This window comes from Danio rerio, chromosome 23 (assembly GCF_052040795.2).
Source record: "Danio rerio strain M-AB ecotype USA chromosome 23, GRCz13ab, whole genome shotgun sequence".
Classification (NCBI taxonomy): Eukaryota; Metazoa; Chordata; class Actinopteri; order Cypriniformes; family Danionidae; genus Danio; species Danio rerio.
The window spans coordinates 39528945-39542144 of NC_141043.1; the positions used below are offsets into that span (position 1 = coordinate 39528945).

The 13200-nt window shown below is 35.8% G+C and overlaps 1 protein-coding gene and 1 long non-coding RNA gene across 4 annotated transcripts; one reads left to right on the forward strand and one right to left on the reverse strand.

Annotated features, from left to right (window-relative positions):
• Positions 1 to 493: 493 nt before the first annotated feature.
• On the forward strand, positions 494 to 5187 carry LOC147838261 (uncharacterized). Its single transcript, XR_015523871.1, has 3 exons — positions 494 to 2274; positions 2512 to 3155; positions 3344 to 5187. It is a non-coding gene; the product is annotated as an uncharacterized LOC147838261 (long non-coding RNA).
• cbx5 (chromobox homolog 5 (HP1 alpha homolog, Drosophila)) lies at positions 4177 to 12961 on the reverse strand. 3 transcript variants are annotated; one of them, XM_087305899.1, is made up of 6 exons: positions 12889 to 12961; positions 11788 to 11862; positions 10014 to 10208; positions 8451 to 8682; positions 8156 to 8256; positions 4177 to 6283 (listed from the first exon to the last, which is right to left on the reverse strand). In XM_087305899.1, the coding sequence occupies exons 3-6, from the start codon at positions 10151 to 10153 to the stop codon at positions 6142 to 6144; spliced, it is 615 nt and encodes a 204-aa protein (XP_087162025.1). In that variant the 5' UTR covers positions 10154 to 10208; positions 11788 to 11862; positions 12889 to 12961; the 3' UTR covers positions 4177 to 6141.
• Between the last annotated feature and the right edge of the window lie 239 nt (positions 12962 to 13200).

A 13200-nucleotide genomic window follows, 5' to 3' on the forward strand; every position in this document is an offset into this window, starting at 1 on the left:
ATAAGGTCCAGGATTTAGAATAAAAGTTACTTGTAAAATAATCCCTCTATTTAAAAACAATACAGTAGCGAAAGATGACTTCACTTAGTCAGATTGTATATATTTTTGCACAGCTAGATGTTGGACTCATGAAAAATATTTGTGTGCATTTGCCAAAACTGATGCGACAGCCAACAGAGGATTCCACTTGGTCTTAAATCCGTTTTCGATGGGATATTTTCACTATTAATAATGGCATAGCAGTCAAAATAAGACAAATGAGCTCATGCATAGGACAAATTCTGGACTTTTGTTAGTGAGGGGTGGATCTTTTAAACTACCCAAACCCACCCTGGCTACAGGCCTGGTTTAGTACTTTTGTAAATGACATGGAGTACATAGAAAATAATTGTTTATTACATTTTATGAAAATCAATGAAATATGGTAATTTACTGTGTTTTTAAAATGACTTTTGACAACCACGATGCTTTTTACAGTGTAGACTTTTTTTTTGGATCATTTAGTTTAAAGAGTGCATCTGTCTCCACACATTTACTTCAAATTATGGATTGCACTTCCTGTTAGGGCAACTTCCATTTGAAAGAACTAAAACAAATCACTTCAAAAAATAAGTTGACACTACAAACAATCCATAAACATTGTGAAAACTGAGTTTTTTGTTTAATTTTTATCTGCCATAACAATAATGTGACATTAAACTCAAAAGCGCATTTGTAGAAAAAAAGCTCTTTTGAGTTGACTATGGGTATTTGTTCTTTTAGACTATTTTCTCATTGTATTTTCAACAGTACATTAAGATTAAAAGGTTGAATTTTACTATTTGATGGATAATTTTAGGAGAATGACTGCTCACTGAAAAAAAATTCAACTGATTTAGTTTAAAGCATCATGGGATGCAGAAAAAAAGTGGAAGAAGTTTTTTTATTTGGGCAAACTACCCATTTAACACACAAAATGTTTTAATTCCTTTCAAATTATTATTGTTTAATAATTAATGCCTGTTTACACCAAAGATTATAATTATTTTAAAATGAATTAAAATGTATAATTTTTTAAAAGGTGTTATTATAACAGTGTATATATTATTCATTATCTGAAGTTGATCAAAAAGTCAAGAATTGGTGTTGTTCAGTAGTATTAGGCAACTTTTATGAGTAGTTCATATGTAGACTAAAGCACACAAGTAATAATGGCAGAAGAACTAAATAGTGTGGAATCACCTCCGAGTTATGAGTTCAACAACAGAGTGCTGATAGAAGTCTCAAAAGGTCAGCGCTAATGATGTGACCTTGTGTTCCTAATGACGCAGCACATAATATTGCGCTACAGTTCTGGAGAATTACACTTATGTGTGCATTTAAACTTTTTAGGTTATGACAGAGATTGGAAAAAGCGGCACATGAAATCACACTTCAGAGTCCTGCAGAAAACTGAAGCGCTGCTGTTCCAGTGTACTCTCTGTGTGTGTTTGGGTGGTTTGGATGGTGTTGCAGTTTGGATGAACCCACTACTGCAGTCTCCCCTCCCAAACTCCAGCCCTCGGCCACAGCTGTTCAGTGGTCCCCTTGACAGCCATCTATTTGAGCTTATGCGCAGCAAAAACCCATCGGACCACATGCATCCCAAAAATCATGCACACAGACTTTTTTTTTTTTTGAGTTCGACTTTTTTGCTTCACCAGAGATATTCAAAGCGTGCACTGTTTGCGTATTGGTTAAAACGGCGCTCAGGAAAGGCAAACCCCAGCGAGAAGTTCCGCTTTGTGGGTTTCACCATAGGTAATATGACTTTAAAGGAACAGTTCACCTGAAAATTACAATTCTGTATTTGTTTAAAGTTTAAACTGCTATGGGACTAAAAAGTCATTAATGTTTGACTGTCAAAAATAAAGGTTCTTTATTAGCCCAGTACTGGTTCTACGGAGAACTATGGTATCCTTCCAATCCCCAAAGGGTTTCTTTAAGCAGGGTTTCTGTAGGTTTCAGAGTCAATTTGAAGACTTTTTAAGACCATGAAGTATGAAATTTCAGATTTATTTAGGGTTAAATGCACAGGATTTTTTTCATGGCCCATCAAAATAAATATTTACTTGCCCCATCAAAAAAACATTTTGATTAGCTCTTTCTAACACACATATTTAGAATAATGTAAAACCAAGCAGACCCTAGTTGTATACAAATATTTTTCAACATAAATTAAAAACTAAATGTATGGACAACAGACTGTAACAGTTTTTGTTAAAGATTATTGAGATGTATTGTTGGTCATTGAATGTGCTCGTGGCACAGTTGCTGAGTGGTTAGCACTGTCGCCTCACACCAAGGGTGTCACGGTGGCGCAGGCTAGGTCAGTTGGTATTTCTGTGGAGTTTGCAAGTTCTCCCTGTGTTCACATGGGTTTCCTCTGGGTGCTCTAGTTTCTCCCACTATGCAAAGACATAAGCTATAGTCATGAACTAAGCCGAAGTATAGTTAATGAATGAATGGATGCGTGTTGGATCGATTGGATAGCTTTACATAAACAAGGTAAAATTAAGACCCGCTTAAAATTATTTAATACCTACAAGTCAGTATTTCCGACTTTAAATTGTAGAGTTAAATTAAGACTTTAAATGGTCAATTTTTAAATTGTCAGTAAATTGTATTTTTTTAAAGAACTATCCATTTAAATTATGTTCAAACCAAATCTGGCTAAGTATAATGATAAAAAATTTAAAACACACACACAAAAAAAAAATAAAACAGCAGAAGAGCAATGTAGCTTGAATTATGAGCAAATTATTTTTTCTTACTCTAAAAAATCCAGGTTGCCTTAGATTTTTAACTTGAATTAAATCAAACTTATGATTTTATTATACTTGTACTTTATTAAACTTACTTAAAACCACTTGTGTAAAATTATTAAATTAAGTTGTAACATGATTAACTAAGTAATAAGTTACAATGAACTAAAGCACTTGCTGTTCTGACTAATTGGTTGTATATTTTTTACAGTGCAGAAGGTAAACTACTAAAATATTGCCAGCCAAGCTCCAGCAATTCAAGGGACACCTTGATACTAGTGATCATCTTGTAAACTAAAGTATTCAATATGATGATATACCCATGGCAATGCTCTTTTTATATTTGGTTTAGGTCAGGGGTGTCCAAACTCAGTCCTGGAGGGCTTGTGTCCAGCAGAGTTTAGCTACAACTTGCTTCAACACACTTGCTATGAGGTTTCTAGTATATCTAGTTAAGAGTTTAAACTGGTTCAGGTGGGTTTAATTGGGGTTGAACTTAAACCCTCAAGTACACCGGCCTTTCAGGACTGAGTTTAGACACCCCTGGTGTAAGTAAACAGAAATGCTATTTATGAAGAATGCCATTTACAGTGATGTGAGACACTTTTTAATGAAAACTCTTTCCCCTGCAACAAACTAGCCTGATCAAGTAACAACTAAAATTGTGGTTAAAATCCCTTACAATATTGAATGGAAGTTGCTGCTACTTAAAATGATGCTGGTAAAGTCATTAAAATAGTTATGAAATTATGTATAACGTTTATTTAGAGACTATAGAGGACGGCTATGAAAATATGGAACCTAAATAGAAACTAAATATTAGTGAGATTGCATTACTCAATCTTCTTACTCTGCCAAATTGACATTCAAGTCCACAATGTCTTTTTAATTTCCAGCCAAAAACTGTAATGCACAAATCACGCTAAAGTTTTAATACAAACAATCTAGAAAGGCCTTATATTTTACAATAGAAGAGCAATTAACTAATGAAAGCGATTATATTTAAGCTGCAGTCACTAAAACCGCAGTATGCACACGAAATGAATATTATCATCATTGGCTAATTATCGTTATTGGTTATGATGTACCATATTTTTTGTTAAATGTGACTTTATATACAGTAGCCTACTCTGTGCTTGGTCTCTCCTGATGCTCTCCAGTCTTCTTTAAAGCATAAACGCTGCCTCTCCACTATCTGCTGAGACTTCTGCTCCCCGGGGCTGAAAATTTACAAGTGACCTCTGCATTCCAGCTCAGAGCTGAACCCCTTCCCCCTTTTCCCCTTTGGAAAATTCCACTGCTACTGAGGTAGTCGAGTGCTTCAGGGAGGGGTTTTAGGACTCAGACGCCACCTCTCCAAAGCTACAACACAGACAGGATACAAAGCAAAGAGTGAGCTGGAAGTCTATTTAATGAGGTTAAAACAATCTGCAGACTGTCATGTGAAAAATATGCGTTGTAAAGCGCAAATAAAATAGAAAAGTATGGCATTCATATAAATGTTCTGGCACAAAACTGAATAAATACTACTGAAAGTGACGTCCTAATATGGCATAATTGAGAAAATATGCACAAATGAGAACCTAAATATAAGCAAACTGACTTTGCATGCGGATGCAAATGTTTTAAAATACAAATGTGTCCAACAGTATAGATTTTAATCTGCTGGATTTGGTCAAAATCACTGTGCAACTCTTAAAGCCATACACTTTTTTTTTTTTTTCGTCCAGCTGAGACAAACAGACAAGAGTTGCTCTATTATGACATCTGCTGGTTCACATCAGCACTGTTGTTTTTTTTTATAGCGCAAAATGTGCAGATTCAGTCAACTGCTATCTGATCAATCGTTATAAGCTGTTAAAAACTGGTTTTCCCCACAAACATTGCACAAAGTAAAACTTGCATAATCTCAGCACTACAATGAAATGTATTGTGCATGACTTGAGTCCAAAACCCAGGGTTTGGAGTTTCCAAAAACTGAAGTGTTGGAAACTAGATTTACTACAGCTTGTTACAGTACATTAAAAACGACTGTGAACTTAAAATAGCAAATAGACATAATTGTTGCACATTTTAAAAACTTCTATCAGCTAGAAATGAGTCACATGTATAAATGATCATGGCAGGATTATAAAAGCATACAAAAAAATAATAGAAATGTACCTACAACATCATGTTTAACCCTGTATAAATGTTTAAAAACATCCCCCCCGATACACACTATTCCATCTCCAGCTAAACCATTCTCACTCTTTTACAGCTGTCGATATCAGTAGCTTTTGTTCAGTGTCTTTGCGAAGAAGCGCACAAAACTCTAGTGTAGTCATGTGACCTTGATAAACACCATTTTATTGAATCAACTCTAGGTTAAAAAAGTAATATAAGAACCCGACAATGCTTGAACTATGTGTGAATGAGGTCAAACAGGGAATGTGTTCAGCAAATCAGCCACAAGAGGGAGTATAATCGCTTCCGTTTTATGGAGGGAAAATAAAATCATGGAAGAAAAGTGTGTAGAAATAGATAGAAATGTCCCTTTACACACTTACATGATGACGATTGTCTGTCCTCCTGCAAGCAACAGTGATAAGATCGAATAGCGGATAAAAAGGGCCAAGGTTGACATTTTAAAAGATATTTTTACACAGATGTTAAAATTTATCCAAATGTCCTGATTTTAGTCTGGGTAATAAGATATAGATCATTTAGGTAGATGTACTGATAAAAAACAAACAAGCCCAATAAAAATCGTATGATAATTTGGCCCACAAAGGACTTTTTTTAAAGTTAAAATTGCAATAAAGCAAACTTAAATCTACTTGATTGGGGGAAAAAAAATAAGCAAAATGCGAACGGCATCAATTAAGAAGCAGTTTTGTAAATAAAAAACGATGGCGTCGCTTTTTCATCCAGCATTGCAGATGTTAACGAACGCAAACTCGACTGATTTCATTCAGTCATGTTCCGCAATACTGTGAAATCTGAACGAATAAAAGTTAAAAGTTGGACATGTACGGGTTTTTTTTCATCGTTTCACATCTACACTAGCACACAACACATCATAAGAACATAGTTGTAGGGGCACGAATACACAAATCATGACAAAACAGAAGGAAGATCAGAGAGAGTAAGAGAAGTAAGAGTTTTCCACATTCCACCGCTCTGCCGCAGCCACCGTTCGCTCTGTCTGATGAGAGATGTGTTTTGGTGAAGGTGGACGGAGGTTGTTGTGGTGGGCAGTAAACCTCCGATACTCGCTGGCCTTTCGTTTTCTAAATGGTCCGTTAAAAGTTGGCTATGAGAGTGTCATCGGTGCAAGGTTTTGGAGGACTGTATGTCTTTCCCAAACCTCTGCCCTTTACACCGCTGTGGCACTCTTCTCCTTCTTGTCTCCGTCTTCATGCCAGGTCAGACGCTCCTCGTAGAAGGCAATGACAATCTGTGGGCACTTGTGATTGGCTTCTTTTGCAAGCACAAGGTCTGCCTCGTCAGAGTCCTTCCTGTAGCAGGACAGCAGAAACACAGTAAAGTTAATTTCGCAGCAAGTGCAGTGTTTCCTCTAGGATTTTTTTTCAGCTGTGGCAGCAGACCTTTTAGACAAATAGAAATACCTATGGCGTGGTTTCAATGACAAATGGACAATGTTGTGAGCGAAGTATTACAGGTCAAGATCGTATTTACGTGCTCTACTCTCCAATACGCGCTGATTTCCTCTGCTTGTGCACAAAACCTCTTGCACGCCCCCTTAATTATACGCGGCTCAAGCACAGATTGTGCGCTCTCAAATAAACACAGCTTAAGTGCGATTTACGCCGTTTATGTAACAAGTATGTCTTCAACATTTAATATTTATGAATGTCTCCAATTGGACCTACAGAGCGGCATTAATGCATCTTAAAGTAAAGTGAAACGGCTATAAACTCCAGCAAGATAAAGTCATTATGTGCAGAACCACAGACCTTTATCTAAAAATAAAGTATAATTATGGAAACTGTTAATCTTAACTGAAAGCTACGCATGTTTGCTGGCCTCACGAATCATGCATGCACCTGTCAGTCAGTCAGCACGTAACCTAAAAGGGTTAAAGATAGCAAACAGCACTACTACTATTACAGAAAAATTTGTGCTATTATAATTCACTTATCTTTTAATACATTTTGGTGCGATTATTATAATCCGCTATTAAAAACAACAACAACGACCTAATGTTTTGAAAGGGTTAATGTTGCCGTGGAGGGATTTTGATGTGGGGCCCAATTTACAGATGTAAATTAGAAATTTCTGAATATGTGATAGTGAACACTGAAATATGCAGAAAATGGAAGTTTCATTGATTGTAAAAATGTAAGCTGACTTATTTTACTGTAACATTTGACGCATGGTTAGAGACTATTAGACTAATAAATGGTTTATAATGCCAAGCATGCTTTACAATGCAAAAGGTAACAGAGGCAAAAAACGGATCTATACAAAAAATCCAGCATAAATTGTTTGCTAAGCTAAATACAACCTTAAAGTTGGTTTACTAATCAAGAAATGCAATTACTTAAAAACAGATGTAAACTGTAAATAAGGTAAACAAATAAATGCAGAGTGTACACTCCATTGAACGCTTTCAAACATACAACTGTAAATAGTTGGAGAAAGGAGAGAAATGAACAGTTCCATCCTCATCCTCCATCCTATTCAGTCACACAAAGGGTGTGAATGTGCTTTTTAAAAAGGGACATTAGAATAATTTCCAGACATAATGGCAGGTGTAAATGTGGCGATTAACACTATGGTTTCAACCTCCACTTCAGGTGATTCAATCAAAATTGTCCAGCTAAACACAGCCTGCCTTATTTTTATCATTAGCATGTATCTTGAGGTCCCCATGTGCTTGGATCCAAATAAAATCGGAGTACTTAATTTTTAGTCTAAAAGCTGTTTTGAAAAAAAGAGGCCTTGATTTTAGATTTTAAAGAGACGGCTCATCTAAAAATGAATATCCCAGCATCATTTTACTCAACCTCCACTTTGTCAAAACCTGTTTGAGTTGTTTATTCTTTGTTTTTCTTACTATGGATGCCAATGTTTACCAGTTTTTTTTCTTCGAAATATCTTTTGTTCTCTCATTCACTTTCTTTCGGCTTAGTCCCTGATTTGTTAGTAGTATCTTAGTAGTATGTTTAACAGAAAAAAACAGAAACTATAAGCACTGCAATCACCCGAGGCTAAGTAAATGGTGAGTAAAATTTGTTGTGTAAACTATCGCTTTAATAAATCTATGGCCAGATTTTGTGACTTGATATTAACTGTTTCCAAGCACTGAGCAAAACAGTTTCACTGAAATAAACAGCTTTTCACATGCAATACTCTGTAGTACTCACCACTTCATAAGGAACATAAGGTCTCCACAGGAGTCTGTTGCTCCAATAATCTTCTCAGGCTCCAGGCCTCGCTCAAACCCTCTCGCTACAAGGATCTCATCCTAAGAAAAACAAAAACAACAATCAAAACCACGTTAAAAATCAATAGTCACCCTTTCCCAATGCCACTTAGGCAAGTATTGATGTGAGAAACAATTGAGAAAGTATTTCAGCACACTGGACGTAATTGATATGGTAATAGCATGCAAATAACTCTAAAGTGTGAGCTCTCTCACACTCTCTGTAAATACTTTACCTCCTTTTTCTTCTTGGGTTTGCTGCTGCTCCCGTTCTCTTCCTCGGAGTTTTTCCTCTTGCTGGTGCTGCTGCTGCCACTGCTGTCTTTGGGACGGGCTGAAGAGGGGCCTGTACTGGAGGACTTGCTGCTTGGTGGGCTTGCACTGTTTCCTTTTTTGTAGGTCTTCATGAACTCAGAGATAAGCTCTGGACAGTCCAGGTTCTTCTCTGGTTCCCATGTGTTGTGTTTCCTGCAAGACATTAAATGCATGATCTATTAAAGCCACTGGATTTCTTCAAATCAAGGGTGCAAACTAATACAGGCTAAACGTTCAAGTGAAGTTTTATGTAATATTTTGCCATAATTCTATGATTTCTAAATTCAAGGAAGATGTTCAAACACAAATAAGCAAACCTAACAATTAGATACTGTGACAATAAGCCAATAAAGAGTTATAAAAAAAATAATAATTTGGGCACAAAATCTCTTGACTTTTAATAGGCTACTGACACAAAATGCTGCTTTGGAACATCTTTTTTCATAAACCTGTAACAAACTTTTCACGTTTAATTTTTTATGTTTATTGTTAGGGATGTCCCGATCAGCTTTTTTGCCCTCGAGTCAGTCATTTGATCTTGAGAATCTACCGATACTGAAAACCAATCCGATACTTCTAAAACACAAACAAAAAGAATAAAGAAGAGCTAAGAAACAGATCCAGGATGTTCCTTATACTTTAATTAAATCACCTTATTTTAACAACTCCGTTTGCTATAGCAATGTTGTCGTCATAAAATTTATAATACCTCCAAATCACAGATATACTCACGATTTACGCTGCTTTCATGTTTTACTTTGCTGGCATTTGACCAAATGAAAGTGGTCTAACTCTGTGCCACTGCTATATATATATATATACACACACACACACACACACACACACACACACACACATATATATATTTATTTATTCGAGTCCTGATCAGAAGTTAACGTCCGATTCTGAAAGCGCACGTCTGGGCCTGAATTTTGGTCATGTGATCGGATCTGGACATCCCTATTTATTGTGACAGTGAATCATTTTTTTATGATTTTGAATGTAAATTGCCTTGAATTTTTGCATGTATCTCACACAATGAACATTCACTTTCTGGCTAAGAAACATTTACTATTTTCTTCACTTTATTTTTTGTAGAGTAACTTTTGTAGAGTAGCTTTTGCATTCAAATAAGCATTAGTTTTTTCTGCTAAGATATTTAACAAGTTTTACAGTTACACCACACTTTCTTTGAACAGGTACATTTTTAAATCTGAATATTACAACTGGTCAAAAATATTTGGAAAAAACTAAAAGAAAAGAAAATGCATTTTATTTTTTCCATGATGCCCCGTCTAACTGCAAGCAAACCCCAGTAAGTAAGCCAGATCATTAGTATTTAAATTAAGAGCATTTTCATTGTATCTGAACTGAGTCTCTTTTCATGCATTTTAAGACATCCTGAAACACATACCAGGGGTCCTGAGACATGAAAACTATCGCTCAGACAGTACTGGATTATGCAAAATGCAATAAGCACTTACTCTGTAAAGCCTTTCCATTTGAGGAAATACTCCACACGCCCCTTCACAACTCTCCTGTCCAAGACCTTCTCCACAACGTACTCTTCCTCATCTGAGGAAGCAGCTTCATCATCTTCACGGTTCTGGCTCTTCTTTCCCATGGCTGATTCTGAAAGTCTTTACTACAAGCAAATTTGACCTGTGTGGCTCCCTGGTCTGGGGAGGAAAGTGGTTGAACTGAAATAAAAAAATTATTACATAACTATGTGTTTGTATTGATGACAATCAATTTATTTTTATTATTATGTTATTTACTAGGGCTGGGCAATTAATTGAAAAGTAATCAAAATCAACATTCAGAAACTATAATCAAATTTTCCCAGGACAATTTTTTTCAATTACTTTCCCTACAAGTCACGTAACCCCGCTCTGTTAAAGGCTGTGGCCGATTTCTACTTTTGCGGCAACTTTGCAGCCACAACTGATCCTTGGTCAAGTAAGACGATGGACTCATTCTTAAGCCTTACTTTGCACTACACTCAAGGATTGGAAACTGCGCCAGAGATGCCTTCAGACAGCATATAAAACTTGTCAGAGAACTACGAGGGAAAATAATCATTCATTAATTAATTGTAATAGAGTTAAAATGTTCAATTAATTGAGATTTAGATTTTAGGCCCATAAATCGCCCAGTCACATTGATTACTATACAATGAAAAAAGTTATATAAAAAATAAAATTTTGCAAATAAGACTAATAAAAATCTGTATTTGACCATATTAATTAAAACACTCTTCCTGATATGAACTGAAGTAAATGCATTGGACAACATGCGAAACAAACACCTGATGATCTATGGACTATAGGTTTTGCCAAATATCTACACATCTAATTATAATGTTATTTTATATAAAAAAAACAGTAACAAGAAATAGAGATTTGGACAAAAAGACTAACCATATATTATTTATATTTTAAATCTGCACAAAATTAACATCAAGTTTCAAGACAAATTGTTAATTTATTAACTTCACAACTGATTTTTAAAAGCAAATAAAAGCTTTATTTCTATTGTATCTTGTTTTCTTAGCTTTACTTATATATTTGTCACCTCAATTACACTAACCATTTACTTTAATAATTACTCAGTGTCCAAGAACACAAAACAATGCTTACTTAGCACTAGTTTCTTTTGTAAAACTGAATGTCTTGGATAAAAATATCACAGTATTGTGATCACTGCTCTACAATATATTCTTTTTAATTGTCTGGTTTAAAAAAACAAACACTTTTTCCCTTTGAATACAAAATATTTTATTTTAAGATGCATAACATTTTTTGGGAAAGTAATCATGTTAGGCTAAAGAATTAAAACAAATCATTGATTTCTGCTGTCTTCATTCAGATTTCTCTATAATTTAAAACGGCATTTAAGGATATCTTTTCTGCTAAAGATAATGTTGTCGTTAAAACGTAGATAAAAAAAACTTACATATACCATAGGAACAATATAGCATTATATTTTGGTGGTTTTAAAACCTCGACTTTTCCAAATTGCGGTATACCTTGAAAACGCTTATCGCCCCATGCCTAGTATAAGCTACATTCTACAAGACAGTATTGAATGCTGTCTATATCATGTAAACTCTACTTCCAGCAAAAACGACTACATTAATTATGCATAACGTGATCACAACAAAAAGTAAGCAGTAGGGTCAAAATCTTACTGGTTAGAGGAAAACTTATTACTCTAACAGCAATGACAAAAGTCAACATTTGCTTTTCCTGCACTCACCTACAGTCTTCTATTGTTGGGCGTGACCTCCTAAAGAGCAGAGATGAGTCCTGGATTACAGCATTCAGAGCTCCCCTAAACAAATAAAGTTTATTTAAACACTAAAAAAATGTGTATTGATAAATTCTTAAAACTCTGATCTTACACTCAGCTCTAATAAACGTATCCTACATATTTCTTTGGAAATATACACGCACTAAAGACCTATTAGACTTCGATTTAAATTATTTTAAACGTACACTCCACAATAATAACAACAACAGATTGTTTACGAAACAACTAGTAAAAGTGGGACACTTTTTTCATTGTTAAATCTAACATAAACGCATTGCACTAATGTCAGCATTTGCCTACAAGACACATTTAACAACTCTAGCTCCAGGAATGCGATAAATCGGCCATGTGTTCTTATCTAAATGTCATCAAAAATTTTAGCAAGCATGCAAGGCCAAACTGTGTGAAAACACCTAGCAGACCTGCACAGCTTGTCCTACCATATGCAATCTAATTTCCAATAATTATATTTCAATATACACAACATACAAACAAATCGTGAACGTATTTATGTGCAGTGCTAGCTGCAATGCTAACATTTAGCAAGAGAAGGATCATTGATTGCTACTGTTTGCGTCGCTAAAAGCTCATTCTGCTAGAAAACTATATATAAAACTTACGTGTTTGAGAAATAAGTACATGTATTTCACAATGCTGTTTTTGATATATGACGAACTATAAGCAAGCTTAGCAGGTCACCATCGCCTGCGAAAAAAACAATAAACAAGAATCCCCGATGTTTAGGCACAAGATAGCAGGCTAATTTAGCGTCATTAGCACACACGCGCTACTTCTTTCCACGATTTTCACCGTTTAACAGCTGCAAACGAGTCGTTTACATGAGTTTTCGCATTTATTTGAGTGCTATCGTCGTGCTCGCTAACGCACCGAGCCTTTGCTTAGCAACAGCGCGGGCCGAGCAGAACAGATTTCACCTGATCCTATCACGTTTTAAACGTGGCATTGACAGCGCTGCTCGCTCCCAATGCAAAGCGAATCCACAATGACACATTTGTACATTAATGTGACGGATTATGTCATACTTACTGAGATATTTTTCGACGTTTCTCTATTCGTGCTGGATAATGAGGCTGAGGCGGCGGCGGCTTTTTCCTTGCACACAGAGTTTGCTGCCTCTCGCGCATGCATCCGTCCAGCGGCGCGTTCAGCCAATCAGCGTGCGCCTCAGCGAGCAGCTCTCGCGCCAAAAACGGCCTCGGCGCATACAATGGGATGCGCACGCGTCACACTGAAACCAAATCCACACAATTCGAAGAACATTTCAGATTTATTTATTATTGTTAAGCAATAATACTATTTAAAAAATGAATAATAGGCACGAGTGTACATGCGAAAGTG